The sequence below is a fragment of the Vulpes vulpes genome, chromosome 2 (genome assembly GCF_048418805.1).
Source record: "Vulpes vulpes isolate BD-2025 chromosome 2, VulVul3, whole genome shotgun sequence".
Taxonomy (NCBI): Eukaryota; Metazoa; Chordata; class Mammalia; order Carnivora; family Canidae; genus Vulpes; species Vulpes vulpes.
In genome coordinates, this window is record NC_132781.1 from 20969594 (window position 1) to 20993758 (window position 24165).

General features: G+C 58.2%; 3 protein-coding genes across 3 annotated transcripts; all 3 read left to right on the forward strand.

Moving 5' to 3' along the window:
• The first annotated feature begins 479 nt into the window (after positions 1-479).
• Positions 480-7691, forward strand: LOC112910776 (keratin, type I cytoskeletal 42). Its single transcript, XM_025987065.2, has 8 exons — positions 480-1016; positions 3278-3360; positions 3488-3644; positions 4777-4938; positions 5540-5665; positions 5926-6146; positions 7208-7257; positions 7382-7691. The coding sequence occupies exons 1-8, from the start codon at positions 504-506 to the stop codon at positions 7477-7479; spliced, it is 1410 nt and encodes a 469-aa protein (XP_025842850.2). The 5' UTR covers positions 480-503; the 3' UTR covers positions 7480-7691.
• Positions 7692-8240: 549 nt separating this feature from the next.
• On the forward strand, positions 8241-14671 carry LOC112910788 (keratin, type I cytoskeletal 17). The gene is made up of 9 exons (XM_025987084.2): positions 8241-8364; positions 9296-10075; positions 11125-11207; positions 11588-11744; positions 12370-12531; positions 13130-13255; positions 13348-13568; positions 13665-13690; positions 14467-14671. Exons 2-9 carry the CDS (start codon positions 9644-9646, stop codon positions 14559-14561), a joined length of 1302 nt encoding a protein of 433 aa, XP_025842869.1. The 5' UTR covers positions 8241-8364; positions 9296-9643; the 3' UTR covers positions 14562-14671.
• A 5953-nt stretch (positions 14672-20624) lies between these two features.
• On the forward strand, positions 20625-23929 carry LOC112910808 (keratin, type I cytoskeletal 16). Its single transcript, XM_025987112.2, has 8 exons — positions 20625-21599; positions 22068-22150; positions 22273-22429; positions 22523-22684; positions 22776-22901; positions 23206-23426; positions 23523-23569; positions 23674-23929. The coding sequence occupies exons 1-8, from the start codon at positions 21069-21071 to the stop codon at positions 23775-23777; spliced, it is 1431 nt and encodes a 476-aa protein (XP_025842897.1). The 5' UTR covers positions 20625-21068; the 3' UTR covers positions 23778-23929.
• The last annotated feature ends 236 nt before the right edge of the window (positions 23930-24165 follow it).

Consider the following 24165-nt stretch of genomic DNA (forward strand, 5'->3'; position numbering starts at 1 on the left):
GCCATGTTGTACCTGGGATCGGGTGTCACCCTGAATCTCTCCACCCTCTCTCCCTGGGGCCCAGGAATGCTGGTTGGGGGGCCAGACCAGCCTCGGGGCTCCAGGCCTGTGGAGCCTTGTTCCAGGCCCCGTCTGGCTCCCAGGGCTGGGTTCTCCAGACTGCCCCCAAGAATGAGCTCAGCTGCTTAATTGTGGCTGAGGATGGAGGTTCACCCTACCCTGGGGCTGCGGCTCCAACACCACCTTTGTTTCTGAACAGACAATGGGCTGCTAAGAGGCCACCTGCCCAGGCCCAGATCAGGCAGGGGAGGGGTCCCCGGGGATGCACTCAGCGTGTCCAGCCTGAGCCCCGGGCCCTGGGCGGCTGGTACAGAAGCAAATTACATGGCTGGGTTTTGGCTCTGACTTCAAGGGCCGGGGGCCCAGCCTCCCTTTAGCCTGGCTATAAAGGGCTGCCCGGGGTCTCTGTCCAGACCAGACCCTGCTCCCGACTCGTGGACACCATGGCTGCTACCACCACCAGCATCCGCCAGTTCTCAACCTCCGGCTCCGTCAAGGGCCTGTGCGGGCCCGGTGGGGGCTTCTCTCGGATGTCCTCAGTTCGTGTTGGGGGCGCCTGCAGGGCCCCCAGCCTCCTGGGAGTCGGCAGCTGTGGCAACATGTCGGTCACCTCGTCCCGCTTCTCGGCGGGCTTGGGCGGTGGCTACGGTGGCGGCTACACCTGCAGCCTGGGCGGGGGCTTCGGCTCTGGCTTCGGCTCCGGCTTTGGAGCGGGCTTCGGCGCGGGCTTCGGCTCCGGCTTCAGCTCCTCGGACGCCCTGCTAGGGGGCAGCGAGAAGGAGACCATGCAGAACCTCAACGACCGCCTGGCCTCCTACCTGGACAAGGTGCGCGCCCTGGAGGAGGCCAACGCCGACCTGGAGGTGAAGATCCATGACTGGTACAAGAAGCAGGGGCCCGGGCCCGCCCGCGACTACAGCCACTTTTTCAAGACCATCGAGGAGCTGCGGAACAAGGTGTGTGGGCCCGGCAGTTCCCTGCCCTCTGCCTTCTGTCCTTACTTAGTGCCCTCCCAACTTTGGACCTTTTGGTACATTTCTTCTCCGCCCTGGGTCTTCATTCATTCATTCATTCATTCACTCACTCTTACTTGCTCAGGAACCCAGCCCTGTGCCAAGGTGCCAAGCCTGGAGGGCATCCCATGTAGGGAGACTGGAGTTCTCCCTTTGTGGGGGGGGGGGGAAGTATTTGGGGGTGAGTGATGGAGGAGTGGGTGGGGAAGGCTTCAGAGCTTTGAAGGCAGCAGACGGCATTCCTGGTACAGAGAACACTGTGGGCTCAGACACAGAAGTGGGGGAGTTTGGTGTGGCTGCTGGGAGATGAAGCTGGCCGTCTCCTTCTCACTATTCCATTCGTCTCTGGGTGTGGCTCTCTGCCTGTCCCACCTCCTCCTGAATGGGTGGCACTTGCCTTCCACCCCCAGATCTTGAGGTCCCTTCAACATTCTGTGGTTCAGTCAATGCCCTGTTCACTGTGCTGGTTTCACGGAGTCTGGCATATTCTCACAGCTGGTTTCACTGTGGGTCATCCTCACTCTCTCCGGAATGGTGACTCTGAGGGTCCCAGAGGGAAGGAGCTATGTATTCCTACTCAGACTGGAAGCTCCCAAGGGCAGGAATTACTCTAAGTTAGTCTGAAGGAGAACACAACACATGCCCACATGCTCATGACCTCTGAGAACATGGCCTTGGGCTTCTGTGCATGAGGCATCTGGGTCTTCTACACAGGCCTTGCCCTTGGAGGGTCCTCGGGGGGCTGTAGCCCCCAGAGGTATGTGAGACCTCAAAGAAATGTGGAGCTGTTTAGGGGAGGCCACGCTGGGGCCTGCTCTCTTCTGGTGGAAAACCAGGTCTGGTGCTGCCCTGTGAGGGGCTTTGCCCGTTCCTGCCCGGGACCTCAGCCAGGAAGGGAATTCCTGCAATTGCCCCCTGGAAGCCGAGCTAGAGGGAGTGCCAGATCAGATAATGGGCTTGGTCTGGGCAGTGGGGAACCCAGGGGAGCCCTGGTGAGTCAACGTTCCAAGCTTTGGGGTCAGCCAGCTCCTCACCATCAACCCCTAGTGCACCGCATCAGGCCTCTGCCCCTCTGAGTCATTACATCCCTGGGGGTTTGCACAAGGGCCCCTTGCTAGGCCCAATCAGCCTCCTGAGCAGGGAAGTGACTGGGAGGCCGGTCTGTAGGCCACCGAGGCCAGGGATGGGTAACAAACTGGCCCTTGGGCTTGCTCTAGAAATAGGGCCTGACCCAGGGTCACTTCACAGGGCCCTCAAGGAGGCTCAGAGGCTCAGAATGAGGCTATTGGGGCTGCTTTTCCCTGCTGGGGCTGTCTCCTCTTATATGGTTCTACATGTCTGCCTGGAGCCTTAAAAACGTTCAGAGGTTTCCTAGCTCGTCTGCCACCTCCACAGAGTCCTCCTCTCTCCTGCCTCTGGGTGGCATTTGGGGGCCTTCGTGTCCTCCCACCCACATGGCTCTTGAGTAGAGCCTCTCTAGGCATTTCTCACAAAAACAATGACAGTAGTAGTAATAATACCCAACCCTTTGCTCCCTCCAGAGCCCATTCCCTGTTCTCATTTAAACCTCTGAGATGACCCTGCGGGGGGGGGCGGGGGGGCGGGGGAAGGAAACTTTGTTATAGGCTTGAGGTGGGGCTGGTCATAATCTTATAAATAAATAAATGAATAATTTAATTGCTTAATTAAACTAATGTTTCCTGGGGGCTGACTGTGGGCCAAGTACTTCGCCCAAGGCTAGGGATTCTGAAGAGAATGACCTTGATCTCCTGGAGCTCAGAGTCCATTGGAGGAAATAACCAAAGAACTCATGGAAAAATCACAGTTATGAGAAGTGTTGTGAAAGAGATGGGCAGGGAGGAGGTGTGACTGGAAGGAGGGATCCAGAGTCAAGGAGCGCTTCCTGGAGGAGGTGGCAACTGAGCCTTGAGGTCAATTTAGTTGGGGAGGAGAGTGTGAAGTCCATGCAGCTTGGCCAGGAGAGGGGTGAATATGTGGGGGTCTATCTCCTGGCCTCATGATTACCTGTGGCTAGGCTTTGTGCTCCCATCATTCTGGGAGCCCTCCAGCAGGGTGCTCAGAAGGGGAGATTGCAAGGAAGGACCCTCACCTCCTCTGTCTGGCCCACTCTCCAAAGGGCTGCAAGGAGGGCATTGCAGGGCTTTCCCATAGTGCTTGCTTATCTAGCCCACTATGCCCCCCAGATCCTGGCGGCCACCATTGACAATGCTAGCCTGGTGCTACAAATCGACAACGCCCGCCTGGCAGCTGATGACTTCCGCACCAAGTGAGTCTGGGACTCCAGGTCCGCCCCTGGGGCCTGGTGGTGGGTCTGTCTCTGCACATCAGAGCTCTCTGTGTGTACAAGGAGGTGTCCTGGGGTACTCCTTGGCTCATGCCTCCACCCTTTCCAGGTATGAGACGGAGCTGAACCTGCGCATGAGCGTGGAGGCTGACACCAATGGCTTGCGCCGGGTGCTGGACGAGCTGACCTTGGCCAGAGCTGATCTGGAGATGCAGATCGAGAGCCTCAAGGAGGAGCTGGCCTACCTGAAGAAGAACCACGAGGAGGTGAGGCTGACCCTGGGGAATGCAGGAGAAACTCCTACAAGGAGCAAGGCTGGGACCCTCAAATCTTCCTGGGCCAGGGCCATACTCTCAATCCAGTTCCCATCTCTGGTGCGTTCCTGGTTCTGATCCTGAGAGACCCTTGGAGGGGCCTGCATGAAGCCTGGAGGGTCCTCTCCCCTCAGAGATACTTCCCTTGTCCCTTGAGGCACAGCCTCTTGAGTGGTGGCAGTTAACTATCTAATGAGCAAATCAGCCTAAGAACATGCATGCTAATTACTCTAATTAATTGTAATAGTGATAGTCATAACAACAACCAAAATCTGCTCAGCACATTACAAGTGATTCATGGCAATTATCTCAGCTGATCCAGTGGCGCTGGGGGTAGGGAGCTCTGTCCTCCCTTTACTGGTGAAGAAACAAGCTCAGAGAGGTTCAGAGATTTATCCAAAGCCACACAGGTCTAACTGACCCATATCCACACCCAGGCCACCACTTTGCCCCCTCTCCCACCTCCCTTTTTCAGAGGGTCTTGGGGCCCTGGGGACCCTAAGACTCAACCCAAGGATGGGGATCCCAGGCCCTATAGGGGGACAGCAGCTTCCTTCTCAGCTGACCTTTGGGCTGGCCTGAGATTAGGGGAACCTAATCTTAGAGTAGCAGGAACCCAGAAGATATCTCCACTTGCTTTGAGGCTGTTCATAGGGATTGCATCCCCCCAGCAGATTAACATTTCCTAATGAGGTTTGGCTCCTCGCCGACACCAACATGGGGCTGCTTCCCCTGTGCCCATACTGTGTGGTTGGTGGTGGGGGATAAAGCAGGCAGTCAGGGTGGTGAGCAAGGCTGTCCTGGCTCATCCCCTGACATGTTGCGGAGTTGCCATCTCTCTTTGCCCCGCATACATCGGAACTGGGCAAAGTCCATCCCCGAGCACACGTTGAGGGAGATGGTCCATATTCACAACCCTGTGTGTTTGAGACAAGATCACATCTGCCTCCATCTTCAAGGGGAGGAGCCATTGGGCTGTTTGTGTCTGTCTGCCATCTGTGCCTGTCTCCCTGAGGCTGAGAAGGCAGGCCCTGGCGTCTCTCCCCCAATGGCCTTGGTGAGCTCCTGCTCTCCTCTTGCCTAGGAAATGAATGCCCTGCGAGGCCAGGTGGGTGGGGATGTCAGCGTGGAGATGGACGCCGCCCCTGGTGTGGACCTGAGCCGCATCCTGAATGAGATGCGTGACCAGTATGAGAAGATGGCAGAGAAGAACCGCAAGGATGCCGAGGACTGGTTCTTTAGCAAGGTGGGTGGCCGTGTGTGAGCAAGTGTGCACATGTGTGCATGCATGTGTTGGGTGTTGGGTATGGGCTGGAAAACTTGTAGATCTACAGGCTGTCCCAGCTGGAAGGACCTTTGGAAACCAGTTGGACCTACTGCTCATGTCTGATGCATGATGTGAGGCTCAGGGAGGCCTCAGGCTCACACAAGCCACACTGTAGCTGGGGGAACAGATCCAGATCTCGTCATCCCTGTGTAGGGCTTCTCCCAGCACATTTGTAGGTGTGTGTGTGTGTTTGGATGAATAATTCATGCCTGTAGTAGATTCACACTGAGTAGTTACAGCGCCCAGGATGGTGACAGGCACAAAGAGAATTGAACCTGTGTTTGAGCAGTGCTCCGTAGGAGTATGGGATGCAAAGCAAGGTGCATCTGCTAAGTTCTAGGGTGGGCAGAGAGGGTGTCTGTGTGCAGGTGAGTCTGTAGCCCCACAAAGGCCAGGGAGAGGCAGGGGGTGGAGTGGGGTGGGAATTGGATCCAGCAGGTCAGGGCTCAGGGGCAGACCCTGTCCTCTGCCGCACCTCTGCAAGCCTTCTCAAGCCCCGGTGGCCCACCCTGCTTTTCAGACGGAGGAGCTGAACCGGGAGGTGGCCACCAACACCGAGGCTCTGCAGAGCAGCAGGACGGAGATCACGGAGCTCCGCCGCTCTGTGCAGAATCTGGAGATTGAGCTGCAGTCTCAGCTCAGCATGGTAGGGCCTTGACCCAACCCCCAACCCCGGCCTGTACCTGTCACCCCAGGGTGGGCTCAGCCTAGTGGACTTCCACTTGGAGAACTCGAATTCCCACCCACCCCCAGCCTGTCATTCACACTCAGTGACACGGGCCCCTCCCTGCCCCATGGCACCAGCAGTACCCATGACCCCACACCAGTGAGTCCCCCTTCTGGGTCCTTGCCCTGGAGAAGGGCCCCAGCTTGGTCTCACCCAGCTACCTCTACTCTGGCCCGCAGAAAGCCTCGCTGGAGGGCAGCCTGGCGGAGACCGAGGCCCGCTATGGGGCCCAGCTGGCCCAGTTGCAGGGGCTCATTAGCAGCATCGAGCAGCAGCTGGGTGAGCTCCGCTGCGACATGGAGCGCCAGAACCAAGAGTACCAGGTTCTGCTGGATGTGAAGACACGGCTGGAGCAGGAGATTGCCACCTACCGTCGCCTGCTGGAGGGCGAGGATGCCCAGTGAGTGGGGGCACTGGGGCACATGCTTGGTTCTGCTGGGGCCACTGCATCCAGGCAGGGACTTTTGTGCTGAGGGGACAGCACAAATGGTGTAGGAGGTGTAGGAGGACAGGAGGTGTAGAAGTTTGCAGGAGGTGGAACTGAGAACGCTGGCTGGTCCCACTGCTGAGGAACATTGAAGGCCAAATTAAAGCATCTAGACTAGATTGTGTGGAAAGTGGGGAGCCACAGAGGGATTTTGCACAGAGGAGAGTTTCTATCATCAAGATGTCTTAGAACATTCACTGGCTGCATCAGAGGGGCTCCAGTGGGGTCAGGGAGACCTGTCAGGAGGCTGGAGCTGGGAGTCAGGCCAGAGCAGCCCTACTGTAAGGCAGGGGTGGAAGGCAGGGAAAGGAAGGTGGTGTGTGAAGAGGATGTGTTATAGTTAAAAACAGCAGGGCTAGCTGTCTGAGCGTGGGAGCAAGCGTGGCTCGCCGGCAGCATGCAATACATGTTGAGTGAGCACATGAAGTAGTGGAGAACGATGACCCTGGGTTTCTGGTTTTGATGACTGTGTGGTTGGTGATGCCATTATCCGGGATAAAGAGCAAGGTGGGTGGAGCTGGGCAGGTAGATCAGGGCCCTAGTGTAAAGTGGCTGAGAATGTCCTGGAGTCCCCATGCTAAGTCACCCACACCAGCTTTTTGCTCCCTGACGATAGTGAGGTCCATGTATAGTCTAACCACAGTCCTTCCTGCTTTAATAGAGTCTATCTGTTGGGCCCTTTGGGATATGGAAAAACCACTTACTCAGCTTCTCCTTGTAAATCCATGGTTAGCCACAAAGTACCTCTGGGCCCTCTTTTGGGGTGTCCCCTTTCCTTAGTCCTGCCTACTGGGCTTTGACATTTGACCCTTGTGGTTGCTAATCTTTTCCATGTATTCTCAGCTGTGAGTTCTTTCTGGTTCTCTGGGACCTCTTTCCCATGGCCCCAGGCCTCCCTAGCTGCTCCTCCCCCAGGGGCCCAGGCTCTGTGCCAGCCCCCTTGAACTGACGGGTCCCCCTTTCCCTCCCTGCAGTCTGGCCACCCAGTACTCCTCTTCCCTGATCTCACAGCCCACCCGGGAAGGTAAGAGCCTGCCCCATCTGGCCCAGAGGGAATGGGGAGAGGCTGAGGACCCTTCTGTGGGGGGGGGGGACTAGGAGAGGGGCTCCAGCCTGAGCTTCCCTGTGCCCCCCTCGTCCTCCCGCAGCCACAGTGACCACCCGCCAGGTGCGCACCATCATGGAAGAAGTTCAGGACGGCAAGGTGGTCTCCTCCCGCGAGCAGGTCCACCGCTCCACCCACTGAAGCCCCTTCTGACCTGTGACAGCCTGGCCTTGAGGGTCACGGAGCAGCCATCGCCTTGGGCTCCCAGCATGCTACTGCCGCACCCTGAGTGCCCATCTGGGCCACCACCCAAGAGCTGTTGCTTTTCTGTAACTGTTTCCTGCAGCCCCTCACTGAGGGGGCCTTCTGGAATTGCCCTAGTGACTGCTATTAAAGCTTTGCCTGAAGTTCAATGCCTTGTGTAATTTGGTCTGGTCATTGGCTTAGGGCAGTGTGTGCTGAGGGATTGGGGAGGAGGAGAGCTTGTTAAGTGTTTGGGTGCCACTTGTCACCTGCCGGTCCATTCTGCCCACATCATCCAGGCCTGGGACTCCTGGGAAGGCGAAAGAGAAGAAGGCAGCAGATCGAGGGCAGAGGGTTGGGAGAGCCCATCAAGCTGGGACAGTTTCCAAGAATCAGCCTGTGGGTCCCTGTGGGTCCCCATGGACTGGTCCCTAGGAGGGCCCCATAGGCTTTCAGGGGAGCCACACCTGTTACAGGGAACTCCCTGCCTCAGCCTGGGGTAGGTGTGGGTTTAAGATCAGAGGGAGAGGGGCTGAACAGGGGGTTTTCCAAAGGTGTGGGCCAAGGTGTTGATGGATGAGAGGGGGTGGCAGTGGCACAGCTGCCAGCCCCGGAAACCAGCTCGTCCTGGTCAGGATGTGTGTGGGGCGGGGTTGCCCCTGTGCATGTGAGCGTGGGGGGCGTCCTGTTTGCTTTGGTGGCTTGGCAGCTCCTGGGCTGTTGGGGAATCTCTCTCAGCTGCTGGCTGGGGCTGTCTGGGCCTGTCTGGGAAGTGGAAGCCATCCGCATTCTGAGACATGAGCACATTCTATCCAGCAGGCCTGCAGGGACCCTGGGACCCAGGTGGGCAGGGAAGGGTGGGGCTGTGGGTGGCACAGGGCCAGTCTTGAAGGGCCTCATCAGGGACCTGGTGTGGGCCTCTGCGGGAGGGGGGGGGAATACTGGCTGGGGGTTCCCAGGAAGACCCTTAGACAGTGTCCTCTACATTTCCAGCGGGCTCAGGCTTGAGGTATATGCCCCTCACCTCACCCTGAGGCCTCTTCTGGCATAGGAGCAATAAGACGGGTGGCGGGCGACATGGCTCTCCCCGTTTTTTCCAGTCCCCTTTTACCAGGATGCTCTCCTGCCAGGCTGTCATGTCCCATCTACAGCCAAGCTCTTCTTTGCCCACCCTCGTCCAGGATACTCCCCTACAGGAGGATGGTGGGGGGAGATTAGAGAGGAGCCTGGGTCACCAGGGTTTCCAGGGATGGGGTCAGTGTCAGAAAACTGGCCAGGTGGAATCACAGCTCCTGGAGTGCTTCCTTGTGTCAGGGTTCTGCAGAGAGTGGGAGCAGTGTGCTGGGGCCCTGGGGGGAGTGGGGAGTGTGGGTGCTGTGGAATAATGGGGACAAAGGATGCAGGAACCCTGCCAGCCCAGTTCTGTGGTTAGGTGGGGCAGTGGGGCACTGTCCCTCTCTGAGCCTCAGTTTCCTTATCTGTAAAATGGGGTGGTAAATTGAGGGTCATTGTACTGTGTGATGAGCCCAGTGGATTTAGGTCCAGTTTCCAAGGTGGGACAGGGTCTCAGTCTGTGTGTGTGTGTGTGTGTGTGTGTGTATGTGTGTGTGTATGTGTGGTGTGGTGGAGGAGAGCACCCTCAGGCTGGGGGCTGCCTGGTTCCCCAGCCAGTTTCCCCACCAGACACAGGGGCCAGGTGGGCTGAGCTGGGGTGGCAGCTGCCCGGGAGGGCCTGGTGACGGTGACGTCCTATCTCTCCTTTTCTCCGTATTAGGTCATGGGAAAGCATAGCTGGAGGGCCTGCCTGAATCACAGATGACAGGCTTGAGACCAGAGACACGCACACGCGTCTGCAGACACCCAGCACGAGGGTTCGGAGAAGGGAGGCACAGCCCCGATGGTGGGAGGGGAGGGGGCCCACAGCCACCTGGGAGCTGGCTGGCGGCCAGCAGTGATGAAAGCTCAGGGGAATGGAAACAGAGGAGCGATCCTGTTGTAATCGCTACGCCCACTTGGCGGCCTATAAAGGACGCGGGCGAGCCCCGGCAGCAGCACGCACCTTGGGTCTCCCTCCTCACCAGCCCTCTCGCTCTGTGCCTGCCTGCTGCCCGCTGCTGCCACCATGACCACCACCATCCGCCAGTTCACCTCCTCCAGCTCCATCAAGGGCTCCTCGGGGCTGGGGGGCGGCTCGTCCCGCACCTCCTGCCGGCTGTCTGGCAGCCTGGGTGCCGGATCCTGCAGGCTGGGGTCTGCTGGGGGCCTGGGCAGTGTCCTGGGGGGCAGTGGCTATTCTAGCTGCTACAACTTCGGCTCTGGCAGTGCTTACGGTGGCAGCTTTGGAGGTGTTGATGGGCTGCTGGCGGGCGGGGAGAAGGCCACCATGCAGAACCTCAATGACCGCCTGGCCTCCTACCTGGACAAGGTGCGCGCCCTGGAGGAGGCCAACACTGAGCTGGAGGTGAAGATCCGCGACTGGTACCAGAAGCAGGCCCCGGGGCCTGCCCGCGACTACAGCCACTACTACCAGACTATCGAGGACCTGAAGAACAAGGTAGGGCCTGCTGGTGGGGCAGGGCCTGTGGGGCGTATGACTTCTCCTTCTCCATCTCCTCCCCTTGACTGTGGCCCAGAGTCAGCCTGGATGGCTGTCACAGGGTCTCAGGGATCCTTGGTCTCAGGGAGCCCACCTTGGAGCCACTGTGTGGCATGTTCCCCTTTGAGGGGGGCAGCAGCTGGGCCAGGGAAAAGCAGGCCTCGTGGAACTGCTTTGAGCCTTGGTTTCCCCATTGTAGGGCTTACTGCCAGCACCTCAGGTAATTGGATAAGATGCGTGGATGCATGTAGAGTCTGGGCTCCGGGGGCTGCTGGATACGTGGGTACTTCTCTTCTTGAAGCAAGGGGGTATTTTGGGCCATGGTGGGGTGAGGGCAGCTAGTGAGTTCCTGATGGCACCTGCTGGAGGAGGAGGTGGAGAGAGGGGGCGGGACCTCGGAAATTCCTCTGTGTGCCTTATTTGGTGATTTTTCTGGCTTCCCCATCCCTCCCACTGACCCCCTCAAGAATAGGACTCAGCAAACCTCCAAGGGCAGAGCTGCCCGCTGGAGTCTGGGGTTGAGGCCTAGCCAGGGTCATGACTTCTGATTTGGAACTCTTCTTTGGTGAGAGGTCCTATAGGGCCCCTTCTGAGGGAGCCTCTTAGGCACCATCTCCCCAACTGTAAAATGAGGGGATTGTTTACCTCTCCTCCACTTTTTGGGATTCTGGGACATCTACTGCCCCAGGGACCATTCTTGTCTCCCTCGTTGGGCACTCCCGTCTGTCCACCTGTTCTGATTGAGGGCAAACCCCAGCATGGGGGTCCATGTGGGGGGAGGCAGGGCCCCGGAGGAGGAGAGGCAAGTTTTCGCCTATCAGACTCCTGCTGGCCCCGCCTCTGCCAATAATTGCTGCCCAGTAAAGGTGAGAGGCTGGGCAGGAAAGACGCCTTCCTGGAGAAGGCAGCCACATCCTGGCCTCCGGGCAGGAAGATCCATCTCATAACCCTGGTCCCGGCTGAGCTCCTCCCCACCAATGACCTTACCACTCTCCTGTTCTCCCCAGATCCTCACGGCCACTGTAGACAATGCCAACATCCTGCTGCAGATTGACAATGCCCGCCTGGCCGCTGATGACTTCCGTACCAAGTGAGCCCTAGCCAGTGGGCTGGGGGGAACTGGGGCACCCCTCCTCACGCTAGGACCACAGTTGCTGTGGGAAGGGTCAGGAGCTGGGGGTGGAGGAGTCCACCTCTTAGTCACAGATGTGGCAAATGCAGCAAATTCTGAAGGTCACTGGGCTTAGGCAGGGAGAAGGAGGAGAGAGAGGCAGGGGGTATAAGAGAGAGAAGCAGGAAGCCAAGAGTGGTGGTGGGGCTTTGCCTTACATGGTCCTACAGCCCTAGGGCTACAGTTTGGTTCCACTCCACCCTCTGCCCCTATCAACCCTCACAAGCTCTTAGAGCCTTGGCCAGGACATGGACCTGCACCACCAAGCATCAAGACTAAGTCTCTGGTTCCTTTTGCAGGTTTGAGACGGAGCAGGCTCTGCGGGTGAGCGTGGAGGCTGACACCAATGGCCTGCGCAGGGTGCTGGATGAGCTGACCCTGTCCAGAGCTGACCTGGAGATGCAGATTGAGAACCTCAAGGAGGAGCTGGCTTACCTGCGAAAGAACCATGAGGAGGTGAGGTGGTAGGGCAGCAGGTCATAGAGGCTGCAGGGGGTCACAGGACTCTGGGGCTTTGCCAAGCCTGAGACCATGGGAAGAGCACAGAGCAGGTGCTCCAGGGCTGGTTGCCTTATGGGGCTGCCCTGTCTGCGGAGCCCTGATCCCCATGTAAGGTAGCCTCCTCCAAGTACCATCTTGCTTACCTGCTTCTGGGGACCATCCCAGCGTCTGCAGAGTCCTCTTCTGTCCATCCTGGCCTCCCTCATGAGGACAAGGGATAGGTGAGGAGGTCTCTTTGCTTCAACTCAAGCCTTTGAACCTGGACCCTATGTGGGAATTTGGGAATTAGAGGGGATATTTTAGGGGTACAGGCCTAAGAATTAGATTTTATCTTTGGAGAACCCTTGGTCTAATGGAGGAGACATAGAACCTGTCCTCAGGGAACCCCCAGTCTGATGGTAGGGACAGAGCCCATACAGAGCAGATGAACAAGAGTCAGCAGGAGGGGCAGAGGGTAGAGGATAGGCAGAATGAAGGAGAGCTCCTTGGGAGGGGTCTGGAGAGCTTGCCTGGGAAGGTTTGGAAGTAAGAGATCAGGACAGGCCGAGTGCCCACACCCACAACCCTCTCCCCCCAACAGGAGATGAATGCCCTGAGAGGCCAGGTGGGTGGTGAGATCAACGTGGAGATGGATGCAGCCCCCGGTGTGGACCTGAGCCGCATCCTGTCTGAGATGCGTGACCAGTACGAGAAAATGGCAGAGAAGAACCGCAAGGACGCCGAGGACTGGTTCTTCAGCAAGGTAGAGGCTGCAGCAGGCCAGAGGCCTCTCCCAGGGGGTGGGGAGCAAAGACTGAGTCCTGGCTTATGCCTAGTACCTGGCATCTTGGGGTGCTCTATCCTCAGTGAGCCACTTGGATCCCAGGGGACCAGGGTCACCCATTGCATCAATAGGCTAGGAGCTTGGCCAGAGTTGGGATCTAGGCGTGGCAGGAGAGCCCTCCGCAGGAATAAAGCCAGAGGGTAAAGACCCCAAGAGCTTCCAACTCTTCACGAGGTCAGGAACTGGCAGCAGGGGACTGGTTGATATCTTGTCTGGTCCTCAAGTTGCCTATTCTAGGGCCTTCTACTTGGAGGGACTAAAGATAAAGCTTCACATCATTTCAAAGTTTTCTCTCATTTCTGGAAGTGGGATGCTGGTGAGAAGGTACTGCTCCTACAGTCAGGTTTGGGAAGAGGCCCAGGGGAGGTCAGGAAGGTGATCACATCCAGGGGAGTTATGGGGAGTAAGGAGAGACTGGGATGCCCATTTGGGCCAAGCATATGGAGGCCATGGGGGTCATCTGACTCAGAGAAGGGATCCCAAGCTAATGCTGCACTGTCCTGTGTCCTGTCTGCAGACAGAGGAGCTGAACCGTGAGGTGGCCACCAACAGTGAGCTGGTACAGAGCGGTAAGAGTGAGATTTCCGAACTCCGGCGCACTGTGCAGGCCTTGGAGATTGAGCTGCAGTCCCAGCTCAGCATGGTAGGGGAGCTGCTAAGCCTGGGGCACATCTGGGACCCTGGAGGGGGCACTGAGCATCCTTGGTGACCCCTGGTCCTCCTGCCTTCCTGCAGAAAGCATCCCTGGAAGGTAGCCTGGCTGAGACAGAGAACCGCTACTGCGTGCAGCTGTCCCAGATCCAGGGGCTGATCGGCAGTGTGGAGGAGCAGCTGGCCCAGCTGCGCTGCGAGATGGAGCAGCAGAACCAGGAGTACAAGATCCTGCTGGATGTGAAGACAAGGCTGGAGCAGGAGATCGCCACCTACCGCCGCCTGCTGGAGGGCGAGGACGCCCAGTGAGTTGGGGGTCAGGAGCCAGGGCTGTGGACCTGGGGTAGGGGTGGAAATCTCAGACCCAAATCTAATCTCCTCTCTGTTTCTTTTCCCCCCAGCCTGACTCAGTACAAGCCCAAAGAACGTAAGGATCTCGGTAGCTGAGGGTGGGGGTGCACGGGGCTGGCAACCTATCTGCATATTGTTGGGGAGGATCCCCAGGAGCTCCAGGAAATAATGGTTGATCCTTAGCAGGGGTGGGGGAAAGGACATGTTAGGGCCCAGGGGGTTGATGTTCAGGGGAATCAGATGAGGGGGCAGGACAGAGAGATGGTCCTTACCTAGATATCCTAATCTGATGTGGCAGATGTGGTCCTAGCTCTGGAGACTCTTCCGACGGGGAGATTAGGGATGTGGTCTCATGGTCTTTGTTCTTGAGACCCTACAGATGAGCAAAGGTATCCCTGTCCCTGGGGTCTCTAGTCTGATGGGAGAAAGAGACATGTTCCTTGTCCTCCAGACCCTGGTCTGATGGGGAAGATAAGATCCTGGCCCTGGGTATCTAGTCTAATGAGGGTGATGTAGATCTGGTTCTTGTCTTGGAGATCCCAGTCTGGTGATGGGGGAGACCAGAGACAGACTCCATTGGGAAGTGTTCAACCTCACAGAGGGACACAGTGGGTCAGGATCATACCACCCATCTGGGCGGCTGGATTCACACAGGCGCAACAGCACAGGGATGGGATGGAAGAGGGAGTGGCAAGAGCAGGAGGGACACAGGTCTGGATGTGATATTGAGAGGCGAGTAGAGGCATGGACAGCAAGCAGCGGCGGAGAAAAGAGCTGGCTCCACCCAGGGGGCTGGGGGCTGAGCCAGGGTCTCCTGGCCCCCGCCCACCTCCAAGTGTCTGTCTCGTACAGCCGTGACCACCCGCCAGGTGCGCACCATCGTGGAAGAGGTCCAGGACGGCAAGGTCATCTCCTCCCGGGAGCAGGTGCACCAGACCACCCGCTGAGAGCTCTGCCTTCCTGGTCAGCCGCTCAGAGTTCCCCTGCAGCCTCAGCTCCTGGCTTCGGTCCCTTTCCCATACCCCTCCGCCTGACCAATAAAGCTTGTTGACTCAGATATGGTGTGTCCTGATTATGGCCACTGAGGTGGGCCCTAGCGAGCAACGAGCAACGGGTGAACTGGGGGAAATGAGGGTGGGGGAGGAGTCTATGGACACAGACTATTGTTGACTTGGAGGTTAAGGGTCATCTAGGATCGTGGTAAAGAGTAGGTCTGGGCAGAGCTTGGGGAACCATTTGTATCTCCTAAGGGTCAGTGATCCTCGGGACAGTGGTCCAGGCAATACCAGAACCAGGGGGGGGCCAGCATATCTGGGAAGGTCTCGGGTGGTCTCTTCTTGCCCAGTAAGGAGGTCCATTACCTTGGGCAGTGTGGCTTTGCCTTGCTGAGCTTCATTTCCTCATCTATAAACGGCCGAGATGTCAGGTGGGAGCCGGAGTCCTAGAGGATGACACATCCAGTCAATTGCTCTGAGAGGGGGCAGGGGATGGGCAAGGATGGGAGTCAGGATCCTCCTGGAAAAGGCACGAGCATAGGGAAGGTGGGGAGGCAGGCTGGGTGGTTAGGGCTCAAGTTCCTTTGTGAGTCTCAGGAATCCCCCCAAGGGAATTTAGGGGTTCCCAGGGGTACTTCTATTTCCTCACCCCAGGACTATGGGTTGCAGACTCTGCTTCTAGAGAAGGCTGTGGGCCTTGGGCAGGTGTGGGAGAAAGGGTGGGACTTACCTCAGGGATATTTCCTCAAATGGTCAGCCCATTGTTCAGGTTGGGGTGGAAAGGGGGGTGTGCCAGGGTAGGGCAGGGAGAAGCCCCACCTCCCTGGTAGCCTGGGAGAGGGGAAGGTGGGAGGAGCAGTCCTGCCCTAGCCACTCCCAGGACCCTCTGGGCCCCAGCCCTTTTCACTCTGGTGTCAGGCAATGGGCCAGTTGAGGAGGAGCCCCAATACCTGGAAGTCTTCCTTTGAGTAAATCTGGAAGCCACAGAGCAGGGCGAGCCTTCCCGGTTCTCTTCAGGAAATGAGGATGGGTGGAAGGGGTTAATGACAAGAAGGGTGCTCCCACCCCAATTCACTGACAGGTCAGGCTTCTGTTGTGGAATCAGACCAGGGCCCTCCTGGTGCCGGAAACTGAAGGTGGGGATCAGACCCTCAGATGGGCCAGAGCCGCGAGACCTGGTGGGGTGCAGGGCTCGGGCCTAGTGGTGGTTACAGCATGGTCTTTGAGGTGCCCAGGTGGGTGTGGGACTTTGGACAGGTCCCAGGCCTGCCCTGGTCCTCAGAGACTTCAGTAACTGGGGAGAGAGATGAGCCCAGCTGATGGTCCTTCCAGGCCTGATCCCGGCGCGATGAGGACAGTGAGTTCCTTGCCATTGGCAGGGACTGCTGGCTGGAGTCCAGAGCCCGTGTCTCAGAGGCAGCTGCAGTACTCAGGGCAGCCTGGGAGTGTGGACTCCGCTCTGCCAGCAGCTGGCGTCTCCCAGCTGCCTGAGCAGCAGTAAAGGATGGAGGGCAGGGGGAGGCACTGTACCCACCAGGCCCCACTGCATTTCCAGCTACAACCAGAAGAACCAGCCCTGGGTTGAGGATGGCTCATTGGGAGAGTGATCTCATTTGTCGGAATGACAGTCCCAGGAAGCCGGGAGGGCCTGGGAAGAGGCGCCCCATTGTGTGGATAGGGACACTGAGGTTCCAAGGAACAGTGACTCAGCCCTTGTCTGGGTTGTGCTGGGAAGAGGAGATGAGAGTCCCACCTCTTGCTCTGCCCCCAGCTCTTAGGCAGGGGCCTTCTCTCCCTGCGGATTCTGGGGGCCCACCCCTACTGATGGGATGAGTGAGGTGGGGTCACAGCGTGGGCGTGGCCAAAGATAGCTGGGACTTGGCTCTTCTGCCCAGGAAGAAGATCCTGCCCACAAAGTGAGTGGGTGGGTGGCTCAGGAGGCCAGATGGAGAGAAGGCAGGTGCGGATAGCTGGGCCAGTAGAGGCAGAGGTTGCCTGCTAAGGATGGGAGTCCCCAGGGGGTGGTCCTGGGCCCAGAGAGGGGAAGCCCCACTCTTTCCAAGAGTGCTCAACCCACACCTGGGCAGGTAGAGCCACAGGATGGTGTAGTGACTGGGGGCTGAGACCCGTGGTCCCCTTGGGGATGGTGTGGGGGAATTTTGGTGGCTGGAATTTTTTTGTCCAGGTACCCCAAGCCAACCCGGGCTGCTGGGGATGCATGCCTGTGGGGGGACCCAGCTGTGGGACTCCATGGTTCATCCATATCCACCCATTACCTTGCACAAAATATTTCACCTCCATCAGGGAACCGGTCTATAACCGCCCTTGGCACTGCTTTACCCGCTCTCATGTGATGGACACACACACCTGATTTCCAGGCCCAGGCCAGGCCCAGCAGTAGCCAGGCCCTGTGACTCTTTCTCTGCCATGCCCACACCCTGAAAGTGTGACCAGGCAGTGCTTTCCGTAAGGAGACCATGCGGCGGTAACCCTCTGTCCATGACACAGCATCACTCTGTGCTTCTGCACTGGCCCTGGGGGGAAGGAGGAGACACATGCCCTGGCCTGGTGGGACCCTGCAGGACCCAATTTAGAGGTGGTGGGCACAGTGCTGAAGCTGACAGTACTCCTTCAGTCCTTATGCAGTGCGGTGGGGGTGGGGGTAGGAGGTTGAGGAGAACTGGGGGACTGGAGCCACCAGGCGCAGAACAAGGCTCTAACTGAACTTGATCTGGTTCCGCTGAGGGCCCCTGGGTGGTGCAGACCAGTGTGATGGGCTGTGATAGTCCCCACCCTCGGAAAGGGGGCAGGAAACACACGTGAAATGAGAGGGCCACCTGCCATCTGGCACTCACAGATTCACCCAGAGCCTGGGACCAATAGTGGGGCCAGAGCCCGGACTGGGGACACCTGTTCATCCCCAGGGAGCCTCCCTGCCCCCTCCCTGCAGGCCCCCCGCACTCCATAGTGGCTTGGCCACACAGCATTGGGGTTGTTTATAAGTATGCCCCGAGGGCTTCTCTGTCTGGTTCTTTGTATCTGAGTGTCCAGTCCAGATCTAGCTCCTGCTCGCCTGACCGCAGGCCATTCTGTCCTGGCTCCATCGGGGATCTTCTCTTTCTTCACCCTGCCCTGAAGCCTGTGATTCGGACTGCCACTGGGGGTTGGGGCCCTGCAGCAGCCCCCTCTCACCCTTCAGTCTCCTTAGGGTCTCCCTACCTTTCCTTCCTCCCCCAGGCTGCCTCCTGCTTCCCAGCCTGGCTGGTCACCAGAATTTCCTGGGAGCTCATAAAATGTCCCTACGACCAGGCTTGTCCTGGGCCATGCTGAGACTGTGGGTCAGAGCAGGTCGGGAATCTGTATGAAGATCCTGGTGATCAGTCAGGTTGGGGAATCACTGCAAGCTGAGGCATGCCAGTAATATTTCCCAGCCAACTCAGGTATGAGATGACCTCATACCTGAGATGGGGTGGGTGAAGGAGCAAAGAAAGAGGCCCCGGGTTGGGGGAAGGAAGCCACTGCCTGGAGGGATGCCAGTTTGGTGGAACTCTGTGCCCTGTGCCCTGTGACCACAGACCTAGAGATCCCAACTCTCAGCAACCTTGGGCAGGTTTGCCTCGCTGGCATGGAATAAATGTCCCCTGCTCCTTCTCTGTCAGTTCAGATCTTCTGAGGCCCAGCTGGAGCCTCTCCTGATTACTCCCTCCTTTACTGCTGAGGCTTAGGGTCGGGTAATGCTCACCCAGCTGCATTCCTTGGGCCAAGCACCCCAGGGTTTCTTGCCACGTGGTGCCATATTCCAGGCCTTAGCTTTCTCTCTGGGATCAAATGGTAGGTTCCAAGGTCAAAGACTGTGTCATCATCTTCCCCACCTCCCATGCACCGGGTGCTGGGCACACAGTGGTGGGTGCTTGGTCTGCTGTATTGCCTGAGTGGTTGGATGGGTTGGTCGGCAACTTCCTGTAGCTTCTCAGCCTCAGAGATGTGCAGCCATCAGTGTGGGGCCTGTGCGTGAGGCTACTCCAACTCCAGGAACGGTGGCAAGGGGCAGAGCTCCAGTCAGAAGGGAGGGAAGTGGAGAGCATGCCGAGGCAGGGGAAGAGGAGCTCCCAGAGACCCCTGGGAGAGTCTGTGTGAACCTCAGGAACTGCACTGGAGCTGGGTTCAAGTTTCTGCTCCTCTGTTTCTGTACTCATCAACCTGGGACAAGTCTTTCTCTATCTCTGCTTGGTGGCCTTTGGTGGCCTCAAATGTGATTTTTAGTTCTGATGAGTCAGTCTGTAGTTGGACTGAAATTCAGACCCATCTGGACACCAGAGATGGCAGGGGTTTTGTTCAAGGTTCTAGGACCCATTTTTGGGGGTTAGGAGAGGGGAGCATTGGGTCCTGTCTCCCAAGCCTGGCCCTGAAGGTGTGTGTTGGGCGCCAGCTCTGCTCAGACCTCTGGGCCCTGTTCCTACAAGCTGAGTGACTGACAGGGCGCGATGTGGCAGCAATAAAGTTCTGATTATGCTGAGACAGAATTTCCTGTCCCTAGGTTCCAGTAGTATCACCCAGCAGTGCTCAGGCTGGGGCAAGCCCTCTCTGGGCTCCTCTCAGGGCCACAGAGACACTTCACAGCAAGGACCGTGGCCAGCTCAGGGCACCCTGAGGAAGCTCCTGTTTGGGGGTTTAGATCCCCTCTAGCCCTCAGGCCCAGGTCATGCCCACTGTGGACAGAGCTCATTCCAGGCACTGTGGGGAGGTAGAAGAGAAGAGACGTACTGGTCCCAGCCTGCAAGGCATCATGGGAAAGTGGAGACATCCTGAGCCCAGGGTTCCAGTCTTGCCTCCACAACTTGAAACTGAGTGACTTTGGGCAAATCACCCCCTCACTCTGGTTCTCCCTCTCTCCTTCCCAGTTCACAGGGTTTATTCAAGACAATTATGCGTGTTGGTGATACATGGATAGGGTGGTTCAGGATGGTGGGAAGGGCTCCCACTGGGCAAGCAGATAGGAAGGGGTTCAAGCCTCATCTCGCTGCTTGGCTGGGGACCCACTTAACCTACCAGTTCCCCTGTTTGTGAACCTGTAGCAGGAATATTGCCCCTCACAGAATTGTGTGGCACACATACAGCACTCTATCCAATACCCAAGCATGGCAGGTGACCAGAGAGGTCACCTTCCCCCCCCTCTCCTTGACTGAATGAATGAAGCTGCCAAGCACAGTCCACCATCTGGGGACACTCGAAAGAAAACTGTTGAGAACAGAGCCCTGGATACAGTGTGGGAACTTAGAGGGCTGTGGCGGGGTCAGAGGTCACACATGGCAGTAGTGGCAGGATGGAAACTCCTTCCCACCCCAGTTTATGGTGGGTGTCCATGATTAGGTAGGGATATGCACTGGGGGTGGGCTGCTCAAAAGGCAGGAGTATTGGGGTACAGAGGAAAGGGCAAGGTTGTGGGAGGGAAGTGCCAGAGTGCAGAGGTAGGTGTGGGGAGGCAGGTAAGGGGGCAGCTGGCTGCAGAGGAAGGATGAGGAAGCTGAGGGGCAGAGCCACCATCGAGGAGGCACAAATGGGGTCCTGTGTGCATGTTCCTCTGTGGCATGTCCTCCCCTTTTACAGATGAGAAAACCGAGGCCCAGAGGGGCTAAAGGGCTGGCTGCTATGCTACATAGCTTGTAAGGGGCAGCGTGGGGAGCTGTCACCTATCTGGCCCAATGGTACACGCTGGTTCTGTGGTACCCAGCACTTCTGAGGACCTGGGGTTTCAAAGGCAGCCTCTGAAGCTGGGATTGGATCCAATTAGGGAAAGAGAGTCAGAGGATTTTTAGAACAAGAAAGGATTCTAAGATCACCCAGTCCAACCTTTGTCACTTTGCTGAGGGAAATCAGAGGCCCAGAGAGGGGAAGCAAAGGGGCCTCGGGTCACGCAGTGAGCAAAGCAGAGCGAGACCATGAATCCAGCTCTGCTGTCCTGAGTCGGGCGGGTAGGATCCCCACAGCACATCCCGAGACAGCCCCAGGCCGGCTGTCCCGTGGGGCAGGGAGTCCTTCATGGGCTGACTCACTGCCTGGGGACGCAGGCGCCACAGAGCTGCTGGTGCCAAGGCCCCGCTGGCCCCTGAGGCTCCAGGAACAAGAGCCCGATTCCTGCCGCCCAGCCTGAGTCATGACCGACTCGCGTTTGTGTGTTTTTCTCTCGGCCCCACACCCCCAGAGCTGGGTGGGAACTCCAAGCAGCACCCAGCGAAGTGAGTCGACCCCGGGCTGAATAATCCTGATCCGGAGTGGGGAGTTGGACGGGACCTGGCGTGATGAAATCCAGAGGGGAGCCCGCAAGTCAGCAGATGGGAGGCCCCGCCTGCCCTGGTGCATATAAAGGTTCCTGGGAGTTGAGCAGCCCCAGCATCCTCCCAGCCTTCCTGAGCACCTTTCTCTCCTCTCTGCTCACTCGCTCACCTCCTTCCCGGCATCATGACCTCCTGCAGCCGCCAGTTCACCTCCTCCAGCTCCATGAAGGGCTCCTGCGGCATCGGGGGCGGCTCCAGCCGCATGTCCTCTGTCCTGGCTGGAGGCGCCTGCCGGGCCCCCAGCGCCTACGGGGGCCTGTCGGTCTCCACCTCCCGCTACTCCTCCGGGGGGGCCTGTGGCCTGGGGGGTGGCTATGGTGGTGGCTTCAGCAGCAGCAGCAGCTTTGGGGGCCTGGGTAGCGGCTTTGGTGGAGGATACGGTGGTGGCCTTGGTGCTGGCTTCGGTGCTGGCTTCGGTGCTGGCTTTGGTGCTGGATTTGGTGGTGGTGATGGCGGCCTCCTCTCTGGCAATGAGAAGATCACCATGCAGAATCTCAATGACCGCCTGGCCTCCTACCTGGACAAGGTGCGTGCCCTGGAGGAGGCCAACACTGAGCTGGAGGTGAAGATCCGCGACTGGTACCAGAGGCAGCGGCCCAGTGAGGCCAAAGACTACAGCCCCTACTTCAAGACCATTGAGGACCTGAGGAACAAGGTGTGTGGGCCAGGTGGGCGGCACTGGGGGGTGGAGCATGGAGAGGTCACGACTGCAGTGGCTCTTAGAGAACCACTTTCTAGCATCTTTATTTTACAAACAGGAAGACTGTTTGGGGAAGACCTTGGGGAAGTGGCCAAAGGCAACTCAGAATTGGTGGCAGAGGGTCCCTTTTCAGCATCTAGGTTTCTGAGCTGGGACTGGAGCCCTGAGGCTCTTATTCCCTGCAAGTGTGCTTTGCACCCTCAGCTTCTCTCAGCCTGGGGTGGAGGATGGGGTGATAGGAGACTGGGGTGCGTCCCTCACATCTGGGTGGAAAAGACACCCAGGCGGGCTGGGGGAGTGTAGGGCCTGACCTGCCAGCCAGGTGACCCTCCCATTTGGGGAGATACCTTTCTCCCCTCTCTGCTCTTCCCCCTTGAGCAGCTGTCTTGGCTAACCAGGCCTGTCCTTCTACCCTCTCTGTAGATCATCACAGCCACCATCGAGAATGCTCAGCCCATTCTGCAGATTGACAATGCCAGGCTGGCAGCTGATGACTTTAGGACCAAGTGAGCAACTATGGTGGTGGGCTGAATGTGGCGTAAAGGGCGGGAGGCAAGCAGTGGGGTCGTTGGTCTTCCCTCAGAAGCCTCACAGATGGTACCTGATGCCTTGACTTCTGTCCTGCCAGGTATGAGCACGAGCTGACCCTGCGCCAGAGCGTGGAAGCCGACATCAACGGCCTGCGCCGGGTGCTGGACGAGCTGACCCTATCCAGGACTGATTTGGAGATGCAGATCGAAGGCCTGAAGGAGGAGCTGGCTTACCTGAGGAAGAACCATGAGGAGGTGAGGTTGCTGCTGGCGTTGGCGGTGGGAAGCTGGTTCAGGGGCCAGGAAAAGGGTCCACTGAGCTGACCACCTCCTGCCATCCCTTCCTAGGAGATGCTTGCCCTGCGGGGTCAGACTGGTGGGGACGTCAGCGTGGAGATGGATGCTGCCCCTGGCGTGGATCTGAGCCGCATCCTGAACGAGATGCGTGACCAGTACGAGCAGATGGCGGAGAAGAACCGCAGAGATGCGGAGGCCTGGTTCCTGAGCAAGGTGGGGCCCAGGTCCTCAGCCCTCCTGCAGGACTTCCCAGCTGGGGCGCAGCTCAGGAATGCCTCACACCTGCTCTTCTTTCCAATCGCAGACCGAGGAACTGAACAAAGAAGTGGTCTCTAATAGCGAATTGCTGCAGAGTGGCCGCAGTGAGGTGACTGAGCTCCGGAGGACGCTCCAGGGCCTGGAGATTGAACTGCAGTCCCAGCTCAGCATGGTACGAAGGACCACCCCCCCCCAGCCCCAGTCCCCAAGTCACCAGTAATGGCCACAGCCCTGTAACCCTGCTGCAATAAGTTCTGCCTCTCTTATCCCATAGCAGGATGGGAGGGATCATTATACCCATTACAAAGACACAGAAATTAAGGCCCAGCACAGTAGAATAACTTTTTTCCACATTGTCTGGCTCATCAGTAGTCCAGCTGGGGTCAAAATCCATGTACCTCTCGGGAAAGATGCCCAGAGGTCTGGGGGGACAATAGCGACCACCTCTGTTGACTCTTTCTTTCTCCCACCCACAGAAAGCATCCCTGGAGAGCAGCCTGGAGGAGACCAAAGGCCGCTACTGCATGCAGCTGTCCCAGATCCAGGGGCTGATCGGCAACGTGGAGGAGCAGCTGGCCCAGCTGCGCTGCGAGATGGAACAGCAGAGCCAGGAGTACCAGGTGCTGCTGGATGTGAAGACAAGGCTGGAGCAGGAGATCGCCACCTACCGCCGCCTGCTGGAGGGCGAGGATGCCCAGTGCGTGCCCCCCCCCCTACCCTCCTGCCCCCACAGAACCTGCGGCCCCACCGTTGCTCCCAGCACATCTAACTGTTCTGCCTTTTCTCCCGCCAGCCTCTCCTCCCAGCAAGCATCCAGCCATTCCTATTCTTCCCACAATGGTAAGGCTCCTGAGGCTCTTGGGCGCCTCAGAGACCCCCAGCCCTCCCTCTGTGAGGCTTCTTAGCTCCAGAGCCCTTCTCATGCCCTCTCCTCTCTCCCACAGTCTTCTCCTCCTCCTCCTCCTCCTCCTCTGGCCTCCAGACTCGGCCCATCCTCAAGGAGCAGGGCTCTTCCAGCTTCAGCCAGGGCCAGAGCTCCAAGCACTGAGCAGCCTGTTCCAGAGCCTCCTGCCCGCCTACCGGCCCCAACCTCCTGAAGGCCTGGGCCACGGCCCTGCTCTCCCAGCACGGTTTCCAGCTGTCTCCCCTCCCCCTCTGCTGGTGGTGGGCTAATAAAGCTGACTTTCTGGTTGATGCAAACCTGTGCGATCTCTGTTTTTGAACTAGTGGGAGGGGGTTGAAGGTGTCTCCCAGGGACCCTCTGGGACGTCACAGCCCGAGGGGGTCCAGGAAACAGCAAAGCTCAGAAGCACTGGTAGGGTCTTCCTAGAAGAACCTTCTACTAGTGAGGGTGTGGGAGGTGGGACACAGGATGGGAAGGAGCTCCCTTGTGTCGACAACCACTCTGTGAGGAGGGTGTGGTCAGGCCTGTTTTG

Coding starts and splice junctions, on each gene's coding strand:
- LOC112910776 (XM_025987065.2), top strand. CDS start 504: ATGGCTGCTACCACCACCAGCATCCGCCAGTTCTCAACCTCCGGCTCC. Junction 1,017..3,277: donor TCGAGGAGCTGCGGAACAAG/GTGTGTGGGCCC, acceptor TATGCCCCCCAG/ATCCTGGCGGCCACCATTGA. Junction 3,361..3,487: donor GCTGATGACTTCCGCACCAA/GTGAGTCTGGGA, acceptor CACCCTTTCCAG/GTATGAGACGGAGCTGAACC.
- LOC112910788 (XM_025987084.2), top strand. CDS start 9,644: ATGACCACCACCATCCGCCAGTTCACCTCCTCCAGCTCCATCAAGGGC. Junction 10,076..11,124: donor TCGAGGACCTGAAGAACAAG/GTAGGGCCTGCT, acceptor TGTTCTCCCCAG/ATCCTCACGGCCACTGTAGA. Junction 13,256..13,347: donor TGCAGTCCCAGCTCAGCATG/GTAGGGGAGCTG, acceptor GCCTTCCTGCAG/AAAGCATCCCTGGAAGGTAG.
- LOC112910808 (XM_025987112.2), top strand. CDS start 21,069: ATGACCTCCTGCAGCCGCCAGTTCACCTCCTCCAGCTCCATGAAGGGC. Junction 22,430..22,522: donor TGAGGAAGAACCATGAGGAG/GTGAGGTTGCTG, acceptor ATCCCTTCCTAG/GAGATGCTTGCCCTGCGGGG. Junction 23,427..23,522: donor CTGGAGGGCGAGGATGCCCA/GTGCGTGCCCCC, acceptor TTCTCCCGCCAG/CCTCTCCTCCCAGCAAGCAT.